The sequence below is a fragment of the Terrapene carolina genome, unplaced genomic scaffold, assembly GCF_002925995.2.
Source record: "Terrapene carolina triunguis isolate 2854851 unplaced genomic scaffold, T_m_triunguis-2.0 Scaffold96, whole genome shotgun sequence".
In the NCBI taxonomy this organism is placed as follows: domain Eukaryota; kingdom Metazoa; phylum Chordata; order Testudines; family Emydidae; genus Terrapene; species Terrapene triunguis.
Window position 1 is genome coordinate 49,050,920 of NW_020664447.1, and position 24,292 is coordinate 49,075,211.

The window sequence follows — 24,292 nt, forward strand, 5'->3', positions numbered from 1 at the left end:
ATTGTTTTATTTTTGAATGCAGTTTTTTTTTGTACATAAGTCTACATTTGTAAGTTTAACTTTCAAGATAAAGAGATTGCATTACAGTACTTGTATGAGGTGAATTGAAAAGTACTATTTTTTTTGGTTTTTTACAGTACAAATATTGGAAATAAAAATAAATATAAAGTGAGCACTGTACATTTTGTATTCTGTGTTGTAATTGAAATCAATATATTTGAAAATGTAGAAAACATCCAAAAATATTTAAATAAATTGTATTCTATTATTTTTTAACAGTGCAATTAATCCCACGACTAATTTTTTTAATTGCTTGACAGCCCTAAAAGGTATGCTAGAGGTTGGTTTTAAAGGAGGATTGAATGCAAACTTTACAAGTAATTGAAAAACTGTTGATATGTATTATAGTTACTCTGCAGGCCAGTAAACCTCAATATGGTCCTCGACACAGACCCATAATTCTTTATATGTAATAGCTCAAAATCTGGAACCCAAAATTGGAAATGGGAAGTTGTTTTAATGGTTAAAGTTGATGTTATAATCCTTTACTTTTCAGTTACTGGCAGTATTCTGCATGAGACTGAGTGTACACAACTAGTAATATATTTATTTTATATGATGTTCCTTAAAGGAGGAATGAGCTCTACATTGCCATAATTTATGATTGGACCAGATCCTCAGCCCTAGTTGCTTTCAACTATATGAGCAAAACAAAGCTGCCCTAAAAGGGGAAGCCAAGAATTTCCCTTGACAGCAGGTTAACAACGTAGAACCAGCATAAATAACAGTGCCTACCACCTCCACATAGGAAGCCTCCTGGGGCAGGGATGGACATTCCATGGGTGAAAATGGTTAGGAGCAAACACACTGTTAGGCCTAATCAAGAGTCCTTAGGGAATTGTTCCAGCTGGCATAATTTAGAGCAGCCCTTAGTGCCCACACACACCTCTACAATCATGTAAAAGCAAAACATCATACTGTTGGTCCAAACCTAGAATACGTTTCCACAGCTCTGTTGTTTAAGGCCTGCATAGCTGCTATTCTTTGGTATTTGGAGGAAGCATTATTGGGGTGGATAATTTTTGCCTTTCATTCCCCTTTCTGGTTGTGGATTTTCTGCTGGGCACCTGTTCCAGTTTTTTGCACTCAGTGACATCTGATGGCATCACAGCTTTGTAATACACCACTGTTTTAAAGTGACTGTGATACCAACTAATGCTGATCCTTGAATTCAGAATTACCAGCTAAGTGGAGTAAGAAAATAATATTAAAATATTTTAAGCAAATATAAAAGTCTGTGCATAGGCTCTGTACTTTTGGATCTTAAACAATTTTTAAATATCTTAAAAAATAAAAACTATCTTTTTAAGAGAAATCTGTAGGGCTTTGTAATTCCACAGTAAATAATACAATCCTTCAGCACCACTACTGGATAGACTTGAAATGCATACTATTTTATTAGCAATATGGTCACTTTTATAGCACTCATTTTCCTCAATGTAGACAAGAGAAGAACTGTCCACTATTTAAGATCTCATTTATTGTCTTCTATCAAGGATAATGTGTATAGATATGTACGGTCTTTAACAATGTTCAGTCCTAAGTACCTAATATGCGAATTAGTGATCTTAAATGGTTATCCTTTAATCAGATCAGAATTATCCATGGTAGCTAATGGATGTATCAGTGAAATGGAACTTGTCCATTAATGATATAAAGATTTCCAGAGATGTTTTAAGGTGAAGTAAATAAAGCATTAGATCTGTATATAGGGGTATGTTACGGTAATCACATCTCATACTAGAAATATTTTAAGCTATCACCATATACACACACATAAATGGCAGAGGAATTTCTGATATTAGTAGCCAAAGTGCAGATAACATCAAGGAGAGAGGACACTCTTGTCTCTCAGTGCATTAAATGGGAAGGGTTCCATATTTTTTTAAATAAATATTAAGAGAATTGTATTCCACTTTAATCCGGTTTATAATGGGATGCATTTTTAATTTACTTTCCCATAGATGAAGAGGTAGAATAATAACTGCTGCTCAGCTGTTTCCTGTCTATGATCACAATTTAATGTTAATGTAGAGAGATGCTGTTCATTATGACATCCATCAATGAAGTTGGATTATATTTTCCTTAAGAGCTCAGTCCTTGGCCCAGATTTTCAGCTGTGTTGTAGTCACTTTGTACAAGTCTGTTAGCACAAAGCAGCCATAAACTTGGTGGATCCAGCCTTGGAAGGATTCTCCCTGTGCAGGGGAAACCACTATTAATGTAGATACATCGTCTCCTACCATGTCCGCCCTGCCCCAGTGTAAGGGAAAAGTGGGCATGATTTCCCAGAGATCCAAGTGCCAGGTTCACACCTTGGGGTCTGTTCACAGCCAGCCTGGCCCTGCTCTGCTTAAGACAGAAACCAAATGATAACTAGATGGTCCCAGAGAGGCATAGAAGTTGCTGAAAGCCATCCTTCCGCATTCCCTTCCCATGATGTGCTGAGCACATTTTAAACACATCACAGGATCTGTCCCATTGACTTCAGTGAAAGTTTTGCCTACATGAAGACTGCAGGATCAAATTGTAACAGAGCAGCAAGAATCTTAGCCAGAATTGTCCAATTTTTGAGTAAGGAAAACTGGCATGAACCGTAATTTTGAGAGTCCTTTTGTTCATGAAGATGGGTTAGAGTAAAGGAAATAGCTGAAGGGAAATTGCACACACACAATACATGAATCAAATTAAGCAAGGGCTAATGCTAAATCCTGCAGTTTCTTCACCAGCCAAACTCCCACTGATACCAGCTGAGTCAATAGGAAGTTGGTCTGAATAACCTTTGCAGAATTAGCCTACAGTACTTATGAGCTTTATTGTACACTCTTGGGAGCTTTCTTGTGCCTCTTGGTTGAAATCCTGGTCCTATTGAAGTCAATGGGAGTTTTGCCATTGACTTAAAATGGGGCCAGAATTTAACTCCTTTAGTCCAGGCCCAGCTCTAGATTACTTTAGCAACAAGTGCTACCCAAGTAGCATCTGTTTAAAGCATCTTATCAGTACCACTGGTAAAAATAGCACAGTACACAACTATAGCTGATAAATCCCTTCTTTCTTTCTTTCTTTCTTTCTTTCTTTCTTTCTTTCTTTCAGAGGGAAATTAAATAACAAAAAACTAACATCACTGCAGTGGTAGGGTTTAGAAATAAAGGAATCAGAAGTCAGCAAATTCCAAAAGTTAAGGTTGTTCCCACATTGGTTACTCAGACACACTACCCCATCCTGGGCCAATTTCTCCAATCAGTTCCATTTGGGTAACTGAGGACAGCATTAGCCTACAATATGTACCATTTTCTTTTCCAGTTTTTTTGTTAACGGCATTATAGCCTGCAATTAAGGTATACCATAAAATATGCAGAATGTTCATTGTGACCAAATTTAATCTTCTGGGAACAACCTTTAACTTTTAGAATTTTCTGACTTTTGAGTGCTTACTTTCTTAGCCTCTGAATTTCATTAATACTAGTTTTTGCATTTAATATATTATATTTCATATTATACATTCAACCCACATTGGTAAAAGCTTTATGAGAAATACTATAGTTTCTTCATCATCGCCATTTTTTCAAAGTTAAATAGTTCATCCATGTGTTCCTCCTCCCGCCCCCCCAAGGGTCCAATTAACTATTTTGGCTGTTTTACATTTTACTTCTTTCAAAATTCCACAAAGGATAAAATTGTATTAGGGACTAATTGGCTGCCAGATAGCATTATTAAAACTGAAGGAGTACATCTCAGTTGTTATACTGTAGCATGTTCCACACTGCAGTTTTAAGCATTTCAGGCACCAGGTGAGAATGTTGTTATAAGTATGTATTTATTGGATTTTTTTTAAAGGCTCCAGTATACACTACATCTCATTCATCTTTTTGATCTGTGCTCTTACGCTTCTTAATTTTGTGCATCACTTAGCTGAAACAGTTGTAGGTGCTACATAAATACCTTAGCTAGATTAGCTATATGGTGTAGTGCCAACAATGTACTAGGCATAATACATATAGATAAGACAAGATCCATGCTTTGGAGAGCTTGCAGCCTTACTCAATACAATTCTGCAAATGGAACTTAAGATCATATCACGTCTTCCTACGGAGAAACCATTGGGGCCAGAGAGGCAGGAAACCTCTGCAAAACTAACCTCATTAGTCCCTCTTAGAGGTGAGGGCTTACAGGGGGCATTAAATTTAGAAGAGGCCTTTCAATTCCTCAGATCCTGGTGGGATCCAGAGGCAAGAGTCCCCCAAACCAAGAAGAACTGTCTGTATGGATGGCTTTCCTTCAGCAGTTCGACTACTTCCCCGCACCTACCAGCAAGACTCCTTGAGCTTTTGCTGCTATATGCTGTGACCACTTGAGGCTGCTCAGTAGAGGTTATCTTGAGAGAGTTAATACATATCCTACCTGATTTAACTTCAAGGGTCTATCTTCATGGATTTTCCATGTGGGTCTATGGTACAGGAGAAGGTACTGAAGAAAGTGCTAGTTCTTTCCCTCTCAAAAGCTTCGTCCCACCTCCCAAGCTCTGTGAACACCTACCTCATAGGGCTCCAATAGAGGGTTTTCCAGAGGATTCCACTAAGTGGGGGTGAAGGTGTCACTGAGGCAGCACTCTCACACTTCAATTAAGGCAGGGGGAGATCTGCCTGCTGAGGAGATACTGTGGCCCTTAGATAATATTTGTGGGGGCCGGCATAGATTCCGATGTACTACCTCTTAGCAGAATTGGTTCTGCAGTGCTAAAAAGAGTAACAACATATTTTTACCTGTAAAGTGTGTGTGTGTTTATACGCATACCTACTATTACATATATAGGGGTGGTATCTAATTGCCTTTCTCGTGCACCTTTGACTGCCCCACCTAAACTCTGTTAGCTAACCTGTCTCCACTAATGTCCACCTGTGTCCAGGGCTACTACTAATATTCCACATTCCTGAACAGCTTTAAACAGTTCTCTTTTTTTAATGTAATCACACTGCCAGATAGATGTTTCCTTCTTTTTACCCCTTAACATTAAGTTTGGCCTGTGGTCCAAGTTGGGCAATATTTAGGCCTGCCACAGTGACAAGTTTAAGGACCAGTCTTTTGTCCAAGGCTTTCAAAGTTAGCAGAGACAAGCTAAATACAATCCACACAAGGAGCAGATCTGTTGAGTAAAAAGATGCCATTTTTATGTAGTCACTTTTCTGATTGTAACCATACAGCTGATCCATTTCCTTTTAAACTTCTCCTCAGCGGAAAACATTGTGTGGAAGATTCCTGCTCACATCAAATTACATTAATACCTCTTGGGAAGCAGGAGTGGTAAGAAGAAATAGAGATCTAAATCTACTAGAGCGACCAGACAGCAAATGTGAAAAAGCGGGACAGGGGATGGGGGGTAATAGGAACCTATATAAGAAAAAGACCCAAAAATCGGGACATCTGGTCACCCTAAAATCTACTAACATTACTAGAAACACAGATCTAACGTTAGCTATACGTTAGTTATACTTAAATAGTTCGGCTATAAGAAGACTTACATCTGTGGCTTTATGGTCTTTATTCAGTATTGACTATATTTTCCCACTTAGAATTAGCATTATATTCATAAGGATTCATTTTTACTGCCCAGGCTACATTGCAAGGCAGAGCTTAAATCAGGATGGATTGGTATAAGCAGGACCCACACATTCTACAATTGCATGGACACAAAATTTGCCATACAAGCAATCGCTGCTGAATTGTGCTCCAAAATTTAAGCTATCATTATAATTAAATTTATATATCCATCCTTCATGGTTGTGAAGATAACCTTGAATATGTGAACCATGTGTAAATCAGTGCAGTGTAGTTTTCCTAAATCTGTAGATACTAATATAATTGACATCAGAATCTGGCCCAATAACTGTCAGCCATGTGAACTGTTCACATGCATCTCAATGCATTGTTAACTCTGAAATCTAAAGATGTAACTGCAAGTGTCAACATTTCACTGCTGATTATTTTAGCAGAAATAGCCAGCTAGGGTGCTTATTCCACAATCTCAAACTGACCCCTGAAAAGTCCCCTAGCTAGTTGCCAAAACCTCCAATGCCATCTTGACATTCTACTTGGAGTTGAGTGTAGTCGTTATAAATATTGTATGTATTTTACACTATAATGGTTGTACTATTCCTTCTCATAATCATGAAAAACCTCCATTTTGTAACAAAAATGAAGCTGCCTCAGCAAAGTGCTATAGAATCCAAGGACCTTGCAACTGAGTTTGTGTCCAGCTTGCCAGAAAGTACATCAGGTCTTGAGTATAATGTGTATGCAGTGGATTTGTAACTACTTAATTGAAAAAAAAATCTTTCAATCTAATCGCTTTTAGTGCATGAGTTATATTCAGTCCATAAACTCCTCATTATTCATCCACAGAAGTATGTGTTTAATGATTAAGACCCGAAGGATTTAGTTGATAGAATAATCTGCATTTCTAAAGAAAAAATAAGAAGTGTGCTTTTTAATTCTTTACAAGAAAAGTTGTGATGTGTGTCAAAATATAATACTGGCTCTTAGTTTTTAAAACAATATCCACAATTTACCTATCCATTGGCTCGTTCGGTTGGGTATCTGTAATGTACAGTCTTGATCAAATAATGCCTAATTATGCAGTTGTTTATCAGCTCATTTGAAACATTTTGAAATTCAGTCTAGCTCAGCAAATTGCTGTGCTTAAGGCATTTCTACATTCTAGGAAATTATAATATCCCCAGAAGGCAAAGAATTAATAATAAAAATCCTCTTTTGTAACAGATTATCATTGCAGAGCAAATGGAGCAGATCTTCCCTATCCTAGTGCATTTAATATTCTCATTTTTTCCCCCTGAAAGTTTGATGGAAAGACTATGTGAGGATCACTGTTTTATTAACTTGTTAAGAGACACATTTACTGAACCAGTGCAGCATATTGATTTCAGGATCTGTTATACAGTAAGGAGCCAGTAGTAACACATGACTTTTAAACATTTCCATTTTGGGACCAAAGTATTCTTTAGATATTTTGTAACCTTATCTATATCGGTCTAATATTAACTATTCTAAAAGGGCATCTTCTCACATATAAGCATTTGTGAGCTGATCATCGAACCCTTCCACAAACAATTTCTTACTAGCATGAGTAACCCCACTGAACCTACTGGGAGTATACATTTGACCAGAGGGTTACAGAATCAGACTCATAGTTTGCATCATTCTAATGAAAATGATCAGTACTGAGCAATGGGTCCCAAGCTTGCTAGTCAAATGAATAGAGAAGTGAATGTGACATACTTCACATATAGCTCTTTTTGTGACTGGATAGCAAACATTATTCAACTGATCCATTGTGCAACCTCTGGTTTGGACACTGAACGTTATTTCATACAGGCCCTCATGCTACCCAGTAGTCTTGAGCTCATTGTTTTTATAGCTGATTTGGAATTTTTTTGTTGAGCAAAAATTCATCCACCATGAACTGGATTGAAACTATCAAGATTCCTTCCACACAATTCTTCCAGTCCAGTATCCTACCTACCTATTAACTTAACGATACCCCTACACTTTTTGGGGCGGGAAAAGACTTTTAGTTACTTTTGTTGTTAATCTAGGTGTCTAATATTCTTGTGATCACAATAATTCATCTGAACATTGGATGATTAGCATATTGAGAAAAAATCAAACCTAAGAGAACACAGCAGTGTCTGTGATCCTTCACCTTACAAAGTGTGTGATCTATCTAGGCAGGGGTTGACATCATTAGGAGACACTGTGCAGAACTAATTTCAATGTGTCTGCACTTTATCAGGCTTGTGGATAAATAGAAAATTCCACTTTTTCAGCTGAATGTGTTGATTCCCCAGCAGTCACGAGCATAATAGTTCAACTCCATCCTCCCACTCAAAGAAGTAATTTATTCTTGCTTTGGGAATATGCAGAGGGATATTTAAGTGTTTCTGTATTGTTTTTACTCCAGAAGGCAAGTGGCACTTTGGACAGAAGGGTAGCAGTTCTTAAACTTAGATTTTTGTGTGTGCGGATTAATTGTAAATTATTGGGAGTGGAGGTGAGGTGGAAGGTAGCAGCGTAGGTTATTGTGAATTTTTGCTCAAGATATCAGTTTGAAAATTAAAAGTGGATAAGTATTATTATTCCCATTTTACAGGCAGAGAAACTGAGGCACCAGAGAGATTAAAGGCCTGTTTTTGAGAGGTGCTGAACACCCCCAACTACAACTGAAGGCAACAGGAGCTGCAGGTGCTCAGCACTTCTGAAAATCAGGCACCAAGGCCCCGATTCAGCAAGGCACTTGAGCACATGCCTACCTTTGCATCATTGGGAGCAAATTTAGGCATGTCCTTACATACCTCGTTCAACTTGCCTGTATGACTTACCCGAAGTCTCACAGCAAGTCAACAGCAGAGCTGTGAAGAGAATCTGCATCTCTTGACTCTTACTCCTGTGCCTGTTCCACTGGACCACTAGCTGATCATTCTACAGAAGGTGCTGTATGAAATATGAAGTCCTTTTTGTTTCTATTATAGATACAGTAAAATAACAGATAAGGAGAGATTAAATACAATGAAGGAGTTCATTTGAGAAATTCTGACAGTATCTACAGTATGCAAGTGAAGCAGAAGCAGTTTATGGCTTGTTCAGAATTTCAAGACTGAATTACAGGTTTAGTAATCATCAGCTCCCCTTCTCCTCTGTCAGTTTTTTGGTTAATGTATTGCATGGAAGAGACTTACGGTACAAGTTTTATAAGCTTGCAATAAAAATATAACTACTGTTGTATTAAATTATTTAAGTTGTAAACCATTGTAAAAAGGGGAAAAGATTTTATTGACATAGAGGCAGAAAAAAAATGATTATGATGGAGTGTAAAATGTATTGTGCTGATTACCACAGAGTTTTTGCCCAGTTTAGCATATTGTAAATCTTCAGCAGGCCTTGAAAATGAAACACTCCATGAGAGGGTTTCTTTAAAAAATACTGGCCAGTGGTTTGAGAAAAAGGAAGGCACAATAAGATTTATAATTTGCAAACAAATCAGTGGAGTTCTTACAGCAAACAAAAAATGTCTAAGAGGTCAAAGGGGAAGAGAATGGTGACAAAGCTAAGGATCAGTGAATGATTTTAAAACTTCCAGATTTCCCCTGAGAGAGAGAGAGAGCTGGAACTCTGGAAAAATAAATAACCAATGTCTGTATTTTCAAGAAATAGTTTACTATTTTAATATTTTGTTTTATTGCTTATAGTAGAGAGAGAAACCAGTAATTTAAAATCAGGATACAGATCTATGCATCGATTGAAAATTGCACATTTACTTAAATTAGTTGCTAAAACTAGAAGAAAAAGCATCTTACAGAGATTGATTTATGAGCCTTTGACATGCACATGTGCAGATCTAGTTAATATTATTAACTATTTTCTCTCTGCTTCTCTGGTACTTTTAAATAAAAAAAAAAACAGGTAGTTTTTTTTAAACTAAACAAAAATATCTTACGTTTCTTCATGTTTCACCTTTTCAGTCTTGAGGGCCTTAATGACCAGAGATGATCTCATGGCAGGCTGCATATGAGGTTGCTGTGTCCAGCAAAGTGATTTGGCAAAAATTCAGCCAAACTGAGCTTGTTTTATTTCCCTCCTTCCTTTCCATGTGTGCCTTGTGCACAGAAGCAAAAGGAGGTGTACCTCTTCCAATGACTCTCTCTACCTCAGTACAATCAAAAATAACCTTTAAGGGCCCAGAGAAACTTTTTAAAAAATCATAGTTAATTCAGCTGAGATAAAGTTGTGTTGTATGTATTGGTAGATCACTGGAATTGTAATATCATTGGAGAACCCAGCCCTTTTCTGAAATGATTTCAGGGCCTTCTGTAGATTGTCCTTCTCACTACCATGTTCTGTAATACAAGATGGTTTGATGTTCACTGACAAGTTAAGGCCCATGGCATATAGTATCAGTGCTGACCAAAGAGAGGGTTACATCGACATCTTTGCTTTACTTTGAAACTGACATCTCTTATTGGACACTTTAGTACCCTCTAGTAGTACTGCTATATTGTTAAAACCAGATACTGTACCACAGATCACATCTTTTCAGAAAGTAGGTAGAAGAACATTACAAAATCTTGTTTCACTGTGCCTCATGGCTTGAGTTTCTGTTTGTGGGGGAATCTTTCTAGCCAAGATAAAGGTCATCTCTCCATCACTCACTCTTCATGTTTCTTAAAAGTGATTAGAACGTCACATCAGTTTTCTTTCTGAGCATTCTTAGGGCTTGTCTACACTTACCGGAGGGTCCGGCAGCAGGCAATCGGTTTTCTGGGATCGACTTATCGCGTCTAGTGAAGACGCGATAAAATCGATCCCTGATCGCTCTGCCGTCGACTCCGGAAATCCACCGCGGCAAGAGGCGGCAGCGGAGTCGACAGCAGCGCGGCAGCGGTCAACTTTCCCCCGTCCTCACAGCCAGGTAAGTCGACCTAAAATACGCAACTTCAGCTACGGTATTCACGTAGCTGAAGTTGCGTATCTTAGGTCGGACCCCCGCTGTAGTGTAGACCTAGCCTTAGTTTCATTAATCCAATATCCATTTGACCTAACGTCCACTTATAGTTATTGGTGGGGATGTGGCTTAAGACTCCAGAACCGGTAATTCTGTTGGGCCAGTGTCATGAAACAGTTTGATGTTGCTTTGTCTTTGTTGGTGCTGAGTCACAAAAGCAGCACGTGTGGAAATTGTGTTCTGTGCTGAAAAGAGCCCTTAGGGAGTAGGTCAGTTCCAAACAGTTTTTAACATTTATTTTTAGAATATTCTGTTTATGATAGTGTAGTTAATTTTCCCATACATGTGGCTACAAATCAAACCAGTTTGTAAAAATTTTGCCAGACAGCATAATTTGAATAATGCTAAAAGATTCTTCATAGAAGTCCTTTTTTTAAAATAGGTGACTGAGAGTCATACAATATGGTGCTAGTCTTTTTTATAATTGCAACTTCATACGGAGCTTGTCTTTTCTTAACTTTTTTGTTACACATTTTCTCCAGTTGTAGAGCCTTTTGTTGTATAATCTAATATTTGCTATATACACCTCTACCCCAATATAACGCGACCCGATATAACACGAATTCGGATATAACGCGGTAAAGCAGTGCTCCGGGGGGGCGGGGCTGTGCACTCCGGCAGATCAAAGCAAATTCAATATAACACAGTTTCACCTATAATGCGGTAAGATTTTTTGGCTCCTGAGAACATTATTTCGTTATATCGGGGTAGAGGTGTAATAATACTGGGTTTCTAAGCTCTCATAAGATTATAGAACAGATAATCCTCTGGAGCCGAGGTAGTTCAGGCTCAAGGTCCTTGACCATTCTCTTGAGACTGTCAGCAAGGATGACACGTAGGTTATCAATCAGGAGAGAAAGGACGGTCTTCTATGTAGTGGACCGGCCGGGGACAGGAGATGTGGGTTCAGCTGTTGGCTTTCCACAAACTTCCTGTGTTATCTTGGGAAATCAAAAGATCTTTCTGTGTCTCAGTTCCTCATATGTCAATGGGATGATACTTCCTTTCTCCCACCCTCTGTCTTACCTCATTTGATTGTAAGTTCTTTGGGGCAGGGACTGTTTTTCTATGTGTTTGTTCAATGCCTGGCACAATGGCACCTCAGTCTTGTTAGGGCCTGTAGGCACTACTGTCATACAATTTATATTACTAATAATTTGGAGCTAGGTATGTGAATACAGCCCAACATTTGGCAATTCAGCAATCAGTACTTGGTGAAAATACAGGCCACGTCCAGGTATTTGTCTGGTTTTGGATTCAGTTGTATACCTCTCCCTATCCCATTCCCCCAAGTATATATCTAACAGGTGTCACTTTACTGGAAGCCAGGGGAGGGACTTCCCCTGTCCTAGCCTTTGATGAAGTGTATGAGATCTTCACTGCTCTTCCCCTTCCTTCCATGGAGGATGCCAGTGCAGTGATTTTCACTCCCCCTCGCTGAAGGCAATAAGATGGGAGCTAAAGATTTTTCTTCTCTCTGCCTCCTCTTCCTTTATTATGGGGGGCAAGATGGGTGCTCAAGCTGTGCCAGACAGTAATTGATCTATTTATCCAAACTCAAATATTGGTAATATTTAGGAAATATTTGCCTACTCTCACTAGTAACTTAATCAAGATTCCTCCAACTTACTTCATGTAAGTCATGAGATACAATAGTAACGAATTCAGTCACTAACAGCCTGGTTCTGGGTTTGATGGAAGGCTATGTATTCCAGGACCAATCTCCTGAGCCATCCATTCTCCTTTCCAGAAAACATTGATTAAACTGTGCCATGAAGCCAGATCTAGATCAATAGAAAATAACTACAACAACCTAATCATGTATTTAACATGTTCCAGTGTAGTTTTATTTGGTTTGTCATTGTATCCTCTTTATTCTAGTGCAGTAGATTGATTTAAATCTTCAGAACAGTAAACATCTAGAAATAACCTCGCTAGCTTTCACATGGCACTATATATAAATATGAAATCCAGATAATTGACCAGGTCGTTTGATGATGTAAATCAGTGTAGCTCTAATGTATACTGCCTTAGGCTCAGGCATAATAACTAAAAAGTGTTGCTTTATCAGTATTATTTTACATTATCACCTATTAATTTGAAGAATACAAGGTGTTCTTTGTACAGCTTGTCATGTATGGTCCTCTCTGTAACAATTGAAAAGAATTAATTGTTGAACCACAAAATATTTTTCAGACACTTTTTCTGTTGTTTGCAGGCCAAAGTCTACCACCAAATACATGCATGTAATTTTTTGCCAGAGTTACACATGAATCTCTTGTGGTCCAATTTAGATCACATTATCTCCAGCCTGATGTTTCCAAAGACTACAGATTTTAGAGAGTACTTAGCAAAGTGGATGAACAAACCAACAAATGTTGAATTTATACAGAACATATCAGCCTGGGATGTCAAAGCACTTAACAAACACTGTTACAACTGAGTCCATGTGTAACCACTGAAGGACATATTTGCTTCAGTATGTCTCATGACAGCTTCTTTTAAAAAATATGTAAGTGAATTTAACACTTGTGAAAGGTGCCAGATTGACAGCTCTGGAGATAAAAGTCCTTGATTTACCAGCAGGCACAAGCAGAGCTTCCTACACAGTGCCCCACCAATGTTCCCCAACCCTTACCTAAAGGGCATAACTGCCAACTGTCCCAGATTTTGCAAATCTGTTCCAGGTAATTTCCGTGTCAGTCAGTGCTCTGAGATTCTGGGCAGTGGTAAGCAGTTGTAACTCAGCCACAGAGGTGAAAAAGCAAGTGTTGTCATCACTACACATGTGCTATTTCATTTGATAATTTGGGGGTCAAATTTTCAACTTACTGCTAAAAATGTGTCCACAATATTTGCATGGTAGTTGTGTGTGTGAACCAGTGGTGAGTAATGCAGCTTGCTCCATCTGCACAGGCAAATTCAGGTTTCTGTGTGAGCAAACAAGTGGTGCAAATACTGCAAGTGGTTTTTAGATGCCCACTTAAAAATCGGTCCTTACTATTGTATATGTTTGTAATAATCTGTCTCCATTCATACCTCATCCCAACTTGGTAGCATTATGCCAGAGACTAAACACAGCTTAGAAGCTCAGTAACCATATTTCTGTTAAAGAGAGAGAACCTTATATAGGTCTTGAGGCCACCGGAAGATGGTATACAAAGAAAATAGGTTTGTGGTTTCTGTACTTTGTCATGCCTTTAGAAAAATGGAAATTTTCACTTTTCAGCTCTGGTGCTCCCGGAGCAATCATATTCATTAAAGTTCAGTTCCTTCTTTCCCCTGGAAATTATATTTAGCCTTTCCTGTGAGTATTGGAAGAGAATGTTTAAGTGTTTCTTTATTCAGTGTAGAAGGCTAATGACATTTTAAACAGGAGTGCACATTTTTAACCTTGTGTAGGCTGACTATTTACAGTACCTTTATGTAGGACAATGCTAAATATGGAACAACGAAGAATACCAGCAAAGACTGTTACATGCTGTTGCTGTGCTATTTTCTAAACTACAGCCAGTAGCTTGAAAAAATGATTATGAAAGCTAGAACTTAATTTTGTCTACTAAAAAATAGCCATAACTAATATGCAGAGGAGCTCAGCAAGCATTTGTTTATCTTTAAAAGAGTCACATTTCTTTCCATGACCTGCCATTGATGTGCATGATAAAATACCTAATTTGACTAGTTGTGTGTATTCCAGAAGATGGTTTTACATATATTCAGAGAGAGCTACGTGGGGCATAAATATCTTAAGAATGTTATTGAGATTCTAATTACAATTGTTAAAAATATCTATATGAAAAATGTGTCATTTTGGTTATCGTGCTTGATTTTCTTACTCCTACAGCACTGTAGGTGCATCTGGCACATTGATATTAGAACTTTGTGAAACTTTCCTATCAAACCTCAATGTCCGTGTACTTGGGGAGAGGATATCAGACAGCAGAGGAATTCATAGAACTCCATTCAAGCTCTTCCTCCTACAGCCAGCCTCATTCTCTTTCTCAAGCCAGTCTATCATAGGAATTAGAGATGGCAAAGACCTGTTAAGTCAACTAGTCTATTCCTCCGCCAATGTAGGAACGTTCTCTATAGTATATCATTTAGTACTTTGTCAACTCTAATTTTAAATGTCCCATGTGACTTGGTTTCTTCCTCCACATACTAGTAGATCTCATTGTCAGGACGTTTTTCTTGATATTCACATCCCTTCACTTATTTCATCCCATTTCTCCAACTTTTACGCACACCCTGTACTATCCTATGTTATTCCTCTCCTTGTTTGTCTCTTTCAGCATTTCTGCTTCCTGTGCCTCACACTACTGTGTGGTCTTGTGTTTAGTGTGGCAGCAGCAGGAATGGAAAAGTGTTTCCTTCCCCTCCTGCCCTTGAGGGTGGGCTCAGGTCACTCGCTGACCCACTCCTCCCTAGAAGAGGCGGGGCAGTGGCCCGGTCTTACAGTTATACCACCACATCCCCACAAAAATACAAGAGGAGAGAAGCTTCTACATGGCACCCTCTTTAAGATCTATGGATAAGGACCACTGCCCCTGAAAACAGCATCAGAGGATGTTCTTAGGATATATCTTGATGCATAACATTGAAATTGTACAACTCTACATAAGTGTAAGTGCTATTACTAATTTTGTCTGGAAGAGGGACAGAGCTAGGGCCCCAAAGGAGGAGGGAGGGAAGAGAGATTCTCTCAGAGGTTTGAGTTAGTCACAATCAAACCTTCAAATGAACAGAACGGGGTTGGTTCCCTCCCATCCCCTTGTGACTTGAATTACAGGGTTGAATAAGTGAAAATGATCATAAACCAAACCCTGCAGAGTCTGCAAAGCACTAATTAACACCCCCAGTCAGTAACTTCTCTGAAACTGGTCTTTAAGCAAACTTTACTCTAAAAAACAAAACAAATTAACTTGGCGGCCTGATAAAAGAGATGCATTGCCAAAGCTGACAGGCCCACAATTGAACCAACTCTAAAAATAACTTTTTTTCTGTTCAATGTCTTTAAGATGCTGAAAAATTTATTAGCTAAAAAAATCCCACTTTCTCAGCCAAGTGACTCAGCTCTAGGAGAGCAAGATTCTTGTAAATGTTCACACCCGCCCCATCCTTGAGCATGCCCCCTTCCCACCTACCCCCATCTCAGCAGAACGGAAAGGAAGTTGGTCAGACTGGAGGCCACCTTTAAGGTCCTTCAGCGCTGGAGGGCAGTGATGCCCTCAGACGTTGGCCCTTGTCCCACCCTACTGTTTTGTGGATGGATATGGAGCCCATGCAGGGTGGGCAGGATGAAACCCTCAGCTGTTCAGTGGACATTTTGGAGGACGGGGAGTCATTTGTCTCTCTGTGCCACCACCCCTTCTCTGCATAAAGCCCTTGTGGTCCGATATAATAATAAATATGTGCATTTTGGTAGTGCCCAAAAAGGGCACAGTGACAATTGTGGCCCCATCAGGCGCAGTGTGATACAAACAGAAATAGAGACAATCCTTTTGAACTGGGAACAAGTTAAATCACTAGTGCAGCAGCTCTGAGAATTTGCCCTTGTCCTTCCTGTCCAAAGTTTATTCTCATCTGCCATATGATTATGTGAAAAGGAGATCATCAACTGAAACAGGTTTAACAGGTAAAACTTTGTAGCAGCAAGGATCCACACAAGTGGGATGGGTCCATAGACAAGAAATAAATAAAAATGTGATGAGACAATTTTTCAAAGGCACAATATTAAGGGCTACATATTTGCACTCATGAAAACAGACAGATGCATCTCTAAATGGCTATTTTGGCATCTGCCCAGCTATTTGTACTGATATAGACCCATTTCCAGATATAATCACGGTAACTGTATCTGCAGTTGTAGCTTTACTTTTTTGCATGTGCATTTTTGTAAATAGACCTGATACTTCTGAAAATGTATCATGTGTGAAATGTTAGTGTAGAAAAACATGATAGCAATTTTGAAGCAACTTGTGAAATCTTCACAACATAGATTGGATTTTTAAGTTAGGTGGCAAGTGGATTGATGCTTTTACTTTAGGCATCCTACTCTTAAATCCTAATTTAGTGTAGCTCCCACTAAAAATGAGTTTGCAGCCTCACCCTAATCCCTGGTGGACATTTGTCACACTTACTACCACATCTGAAAACCACCTAACAATTCAGCATGATTGGTAGCCTCTGCTCTAGAGCAGAGCCCCAGGCAGGGAACACCAAGGTGGTTGAAGTTCAGAATTGAAGTGCATTAGCAGTACGGTATGAAGAAGCTTGCACAGCACCTAGATACCTCCACTGTGCCAAACCTGTCCCACTCATGAGTGCCAAATATACACGTTAAAATATGTAAAGCAGTTTGATGTAAAATTATAGTTTTAATAATAATAATCACATATACAGTGCTTTACAAACCATTATTAACCACTGAACTCCCATGAGAGGTAAGTAAATCAGCATTAGCTTCATGTTACAGATGAGAACCAGACAAAGAGACCTTGTGACTTGCACAAGGGCCGAGGATAATTGATATTATAACCGGGATAAGAAATCAGTAGTTACTGGCACCCAGGCCTGTGCTAAAATCACCTTTTTGCAGGTGTAGCAATTGTCAGATCCTCTTTTCTCCTAGTATTTGTTTCAAAGTTCCTGATTGCAGAATCTTATGATCCCAACTTTAAGAGCCTGAAATAAAAATATAAGAACATATAGTAATGTATTTATGGCCAGATTTTCCATCCACCTGCAGGGTGCTTAGTCCTTTTGAACTAGGTACCAAAATGGGAGCAAAGCTTTTTTGAAAATCTGCCCCCAGCTGTCGGGAGCTTAGCACTTTTGAAAATCTGGCCCATATACTTTTCAAAGGGAATGTCCAATATGACTGATTTTAAAAATATCATTAGGACAGTGAAGGAAATGAGATAATAAAGGAGCTAATGAAAAGCTAAGTATCAAAGTATATAAAATGTCCAGATTTTTCCTTAGAAAACTAGAATTTTGCAGGAGAAAATCACTGCAGATCATCCTTTAGGAAACAGTTTACTTTTATTTCATTTTTATTTTTTCATCAGATTTTTCTTTCAAGGTGTTTTTATTTAATAGGCTCAGTGCTTATTCTGAGCAAGTGGATTTTAGCCAGAATAAAGCAAGTAGATTGTACACATTTTGTTTTGAAATTCTGCATTTACCCAAAACACATTGTATTATTCTAAGAACAAACTTGGAAAAAAAATAAATTGATTTCTCTGGCACATAGGCCTGGTACAAAACAGCAGTAAAGCCAGTTAATTTTCTGAAATGTATTTTCCTTCCCTGCTACTGTTAGCCATAAAGACAGTCACTTGGATCTTTTTTTAAAGGCATCAAGCTTCCTCATGTTTCAGCTTTTCATTGCACTGCCTGATCATTTAGGGAACAGGCTTGTTCCAGACAGCTTTAATTAAACTGTGCTGTGAAACCAGATATAGATCAATGGAAATGATCCATAACAAGAGGCTAATCATGTATTTAACAGTGTTCAGTCCAGTTCAATCACCTTCTACCATTTCTGTGGCTTTACATTCATGTGGCGAAGACTGAATGTGTGTATGTATTTTTTTTTAATCCATCCCATTAGTGGCCATATGCTTTGGCTTCAAGGGAGACAAGAACTGTCTGCAATCTGCCAGGGATTTAGGGACATCAATAATTTTTGAATAGTCATGTTGGTACTGGTCGAAGGGTTAAGTGCCCTGCGCACCAGGGGTACATCTTGTGGGACTGGAACTCATAGTCAACTGTTAGGAACCTGATCCCCTCTGAGGCTTCTCTTCGAAGTACATGCTTCATGTCAAATCCATACAGCTGAAGCAATGGAGCTTTATTAGCTCAGGGATTTAAAGACCTGAACTAAGTGATGTAACAATATCTTTTTGATTACAAAGTGAAGGAAGAGTGTAGTTGTAACATCAAATAGATTGTTATGTTCTGGGTGAAACACATGCTCTTTCTGCTACCATTTTCCATTTCAACGCAGGCTAGTTCTCACCCATAATGAGCTGGTGGAGAGTGCTTACCACTACAAGTATCAGGATAATGGCCCTGGTTTTGCAAGCATTGCCCATGTGAGCAGTCTCATTGGCTTCAGCTCATACAAGTAAGGACTGCAGAAGAGGATCTGAGGGTCTTACTAAAGTCAACTGTAGCGTAGGTGTAAAGACTATTTTTGTAAAGGTTAGACTGATTCCATAAAAGGATGCTGTTGCATTCATGGAGCAGTTTAGCATGAAGACCACCTTTAAAAGCAATAACTTATAATGTTGGAAAGTGCCATGGTAAAATGTGAAGGGTATTAGGTCAGTATGAAAGGTCACTGCACTATTGATCTGAATTATATCCTGTTGTTACCGAAAGGACAATAAGAACAAATAGCACTGGTTGATTTCTTTGTTGGTTTGAGTCAATTTTATTTCAATTTCCAGTTGTGTCCACCTTCCTTTGTGTTTTCATGTGTCCCTCAGTTGTTCCTGATTTAAGTAGAAAAATTTCTGGTGACAGTCTGGGGCCCATGCCTCAATTCTTGTTGAGCACAGTGGGTGTGGAGAGCACCCATAGAGTTAGGCTCTCATCTGCATTGGGGTAACACCACGTAGAAATGGGAAGAGTTACATGTGACTGAAAATGAAAATACAGTATTTATCACTTTAATAACTGCTTGTTTACTGCCGTTTGAAATAAATCACTAAATTTTCTATCAGACTTGAAAAATCTGGTGCAGGGCACATTAAAGAGACAGTTTGGACTAGCATAGATCATCGCTGAAGTATATTTATTCCTCCTAGCCCCCTCCTCCAACCCCACCCAAATACACATGCCCAATCCCCCCATATACACACACCACCACCATCGGCAGCCATTCCCCTATGTTTTTATTTACAGGAACGACATGCAAGTGTACAGTTGGTTCAATATTCAGCATTGATAAAAAGCTACTTGAAATCTTAGCCATTTAAGCAAAGAATTACTTAATATAAAAAATAATAAATAATGCTGACCTTGAGTTGTTATTTATCTTAAAGCATCGCTTGCTGAAAATCTTAAGGATTTGTTTTTATTAGTGCTGCATCATTAAAATGTTGTAATTAGTAGAAGAAAGGACTTAGAGGATCAACTATTGTTTTATTTATAACAGATAAAAGATGTAGCCTTTGTATTCTTGAATGAATTAGCTATGTCCATTTGAACTGATGCAATTTCACTAATAGTGCAGTGCCCCTCTCCCCCCATACTTTGGCTTACAGTTTGATTTTTATTTTTAGAGGTCCATCCTCCCATACTGCCAGTGAAATTTGCACCTGCAGATTTTTACCCCCACATTTTTAGACTGACAAAATGAGCTGCAGATCCAAAACAGAATACTTGCCCATTAAATACCTGATTTTCACCTGTAATAGGACAATGGGAGGTCCAAGTACCCAGATTTTCACCCGTAATTCAACTGAAGGTGAAAAACGTGGGTGCAGATTTTGCAACTGAAATTTGCACAAACAAGAAGGAAAGTCATCTTTTGAAAATGTGGCCCTTTCTGACTCAAAACTCACCAGAGAGTTTTCCAAAGTAAATATTTTGGGTCGCCTCCAAGTACCAAAAGAGTTGAGTTCACTATCAGAACTACCTCCTTGCCAAATATCCTCTTTGAAAACGATACCCATGTTTTTTGTGGTGGTAGCCCTGGGCTACAAACCTGTGAAAAGTTAAAGTGGCAGAAGGGATGATTTCTGACTGTCTAAAAACTAAAAATAAAATAAAAATAGCCTATTTTACAATGTAATTTATTTTTTTCATTGAGCTGACAACTTTCTGCATACTTTGACCCAATGCCTTTTGAGCCAGCATAGCTATGAAGTTTGGAAAATCAAGTTCCAAAAATCAGAGTTTGGAATAGAAATGCCATCTGACCCTTAATCAGTGTGTCACTACTGAATCGCGGTGATACATAGATTGAGTTGCTTATTACACAGAACATGAAGTCCTTTGACCCTCCGGTGAATATTGATCTTAGGTTCACCTCTGTCAACGTTCATCTCTAATGTCAACAATTTTCAATGCAAAATAACACAGCAGCATTTTAGTAGTCTTAGTCTGTTCCTCTGGTTGCAACATCTATATGGTAACATCCCTGTTACAAGATATTCAGATGTATTCCTTCTGTTGCTGTTCAGTAAAAACAGTAGGTGAAATCCTGACTCCACCGAAATCAGTGGCAACACTCGTATTGATTTCAGTTGGGCCAGAATTTCACCAAGTACATGTTAACACTTTGATTGAACTATATATTCACAGCCTCACATTCAGTGGGAAAACCATAAACCTTTTAAGTTCTGCCCTCTTTACACTGTTTATCTAGTCAAGAATTGTTAATGTTGTGAAGTGTCGGTAGAATCACAGAAGTTAAAGACAGAAAAGACCTGTTAAAACCTAAACCCTGCAGCCCAGGTTCGGTTCGTTCAGTATAATTTTTAGCACTTTTCCAATCAAGTTTTAAAAGTGCTATGTGACAGGGCTTCTACCACTTCGTTAGCGAAGCTATATGTGATGTTCTTGATATTCAGCCTAAATTTGCCATTCCTTAATTCCATTCCATTAGCCTTCTAATGAGACACTCTCTCTATGCATCACATGAATTCCACTCCCTCCACAATGTTTGTACCCTTTAAACTTTTGTAGACTGTTGGCACATCCCTTCTTAGTCTTCAGATTCTGTCTTTAGTTGTTTTAATCTTTTCATAAATCATTAACTCTGGACTCCTAATCATATTTGTTGCTCTTCTCTGGACTTTTAGAGGCTTTACCCCCATTACATTTTATAGGACAGTTCCATAAGGAGATGCAAAATATCTAATGTAATTTGTTACATTTCTATGATTTGATAGCAGTAAGAGTATACAGTACTTCTGTTGATTTTAAATGTGACTTGCAAACACTTAAAAAAAAAATCAGTGGGGCACATTTCTTCCAGGATACATCAGTGCAACATTTATCACAGTGGGGTTCTACAAGTGCAGCAAAGAACAGAATTTGACCTGGTAGCTGTAGAGAGCTATGTGCTGAATATTCAAATATGAAGAGTAAAAGAGACATTCAGAACATACAGTAACTGAATTTAAACTTACTCCCATATCACCACCTCAAGTCACAAATTAGGTAAAGGTAAATTGAAACTTGGTAAATTGCTGAGTACCTCTGTTACCTTTGCTATTTGGGATATTGACAAAGCCTTGGCTGGGATGATTTAGTTGGGGATTGGTCCTGCTTTGAGCAGGGGGTTGGACTAGATGACCTCCTGAGGTCCCTTCCAACCTGATAGTCTATGATTCTATGATATTCAAAATCCTACAAATTAGTGATTTTTTAAATGTATATGTAAGTCATTTTTAAGACGACACACTTCTTACAGTATAAAATGCATTTGTTTAATGATTATAACACAAAAACCAGAAGGTATTCATCATTCATTTTGTTCCTGTTTTAGGACTGCAAGATTACCTAGAAGATCAGTTGGGGGAGAAGACTCCAGCTCTGATTCTGGTACCTGTAGTGGATTTACCTGAAAAGGAAGTTATTCATATAGCATGCTGGCTGAGCTAATCATTTATAAGTGATCAGTTGATATCAAAGCATGTATTCCACCCAGAAGAGAGTGAAGAGAAGAGTTGATCTTGATTATGTTGAATATTTTCATTAAACATCAAGGTGTACATTGCTTGATTTGGGCCAAGCCTGTCTTAAAATGTTAATATTTCTATGGACAGTGCCCGACGATAAATGACACATTCCGCCTTTGAAGGAAAAATAAAGATTTTGTTTCAAAATACTGTCCTGTTTTTTCTCAGATCTAAAGTGTTTTCTGGCATCTAATAACAACACAAGCAGCTCACAGGAGATGGTAATGACTCTGGAATCCTAAGTCTTGGGCACACTAGACCAGTTGTCATTTTCAGCCGTTGTTTGGAGGATCAGTACATGAGCTCCAATACAATCTTGGAGATTTCTTACATTAATTTTGCACTGGATACACTGACTTCAGACCAGCTCCTGAATTTCTTACTCCTGGCCAGATTGTGATCCCCCCTTTCCAATGCTGGTGAACAGTTATTTACCTGAGTAGTCATAACACACATTTAATCAATCTGAATAACAGGGGTCACAGTCTCCATTTTTTCACAGTTCTTATTCAAATTCTCATTGTCAGAGAACACAGCATTTGCCACCTGTTTTCCAGAAACAGTACAGAGTATTTTTATACTTTCTATCCATTGTAGAACTCTCATTACAGAACTACTGGTATTCCCTAAGGACCCGAACTAGCTCCCTGTAAAGTCAGTGGGAATTTTGCCTTTGGTGAAGTGGGATCAAACTCTAAAGGTGAAATCCCAGCCTCGTTGAAATCAGTGACAAAATTCCCATTGAATTCAATGGGGCTAGAATTTCACCCTCAATGAGTTTAAGGGTCAGTATAGTACAGATAGCCTTCTTGATTTAGCTGGAGTCTCCAAGGCACTATAGAGAAAGCCCATCCTCAGGCAAAGCCTGTAAAACTAAACCTTGGGGAAAGAGTGATGTTCTTATCTCCATGTTACACATTCATGAATTCCCTCCCTAATGTTACACTTGGAAGATTATTTTTTTAAGAAAATACAATCTGATTCACAATCAGGCATGTAATCATTCCTGGAGGAACTACACATACAAGGGCTCCAGTTGGCTCTCAGTTCCACCAATGTCAGTCTGAAATAACTCCACTGAAGTCAATTGAATTTACACTGCTGTGACTGAGAAGAAATTTTGGCCTTATGGCTTCATTTTCTTCCCATTCCCAGTTATGTATTTGGCAGCTGATACAGAGCCAGTGACTAAAAATGAGAGGATCTTCCTCGGTATCCTCTTGCCTTGTATATCTGATATACTGTGCTAATTGTGATCTGGGAGTCAGACTTGTTGTTATTCCTTATCACCACACAAGAAAATACAGTACAGTAGCCACAGTGTTAAGTGAGGGTTGTTTTGGTCACAGCTATTCTCTCTAATAATTAAAAACTCATCTTGAAGCTTTTTCTACTAATTGGGGTAATTTTTTGTTTAAATTCATAATGTGTAAAATGTTTGTTGGTCAATTATTAGTTTGTTTTCATTCAAACACTTTTGAAAGAAGGGGGAAGACACCGAGGTAGTTACATACCATTATATAATACAGATGCTTAGACAGATTTAACTTAAGATTCTTGTTCCTGATTCATTACCTGAGAAAATGGGAAAGAGACTGGTATCAGGGAGGTGCTGTTATCAACACATTCCTTTAGGAATAGTCAGTGTCATTTTTTGATTAGCCTAAGACCTGTTATAATAATGTTGATGGAATAAATTGGCCCAAAGACTCAAAGGTGTTAACATGACCCTGAAACTGTCCAACATTAAACAGTTTTCAAGAAGGTTTGGGGTTTAGTATGCACAGATCTCAGCCTGCTTAGTTCAAACACACCATTTAAAAGCGTTTAACCTTTTATTGAGGATATAAACAAAAAAAAAGGAGAAACAGTCGAAGCATTTGAAAAGTGAAATATTAAGTAAGGCTTTCTTTTTAACAATATCCCTTGTTCCCTTTCGTTTAGCTGGAGAGTTTTT

At 38.4% G+C, this 24,292-nt stretch overlaps 1 protein-coding gene across 2 annotated transcripts in view; it reads left to right on the plus strand.

Moving 5' to 3' along the window:
- The window catches only part of DPH6 (diphthamine biosynthesis 6), a 349,689-nt gene extending 327,241 nt beyond the window's left edge, over positions 1-22,448 (plus strand). For both annotated transcript variants that reach the window (XM_024200992.1, XM_024200991.1), the window contains one exon: positions 22,143-22,448. In XM_024200992.1, the coding sequence (XP_024056760.1) occupies positions 22,143-22,258 (116 nt within the window). In that variant the 3' untranslated portion in view covers positions 22,259-22,448. The remainder of the gene's footprint in view (positions 1-22,142) is intronic.
- Positions 22,449-24,292: the final 1,844 nt, after the last annotated feature.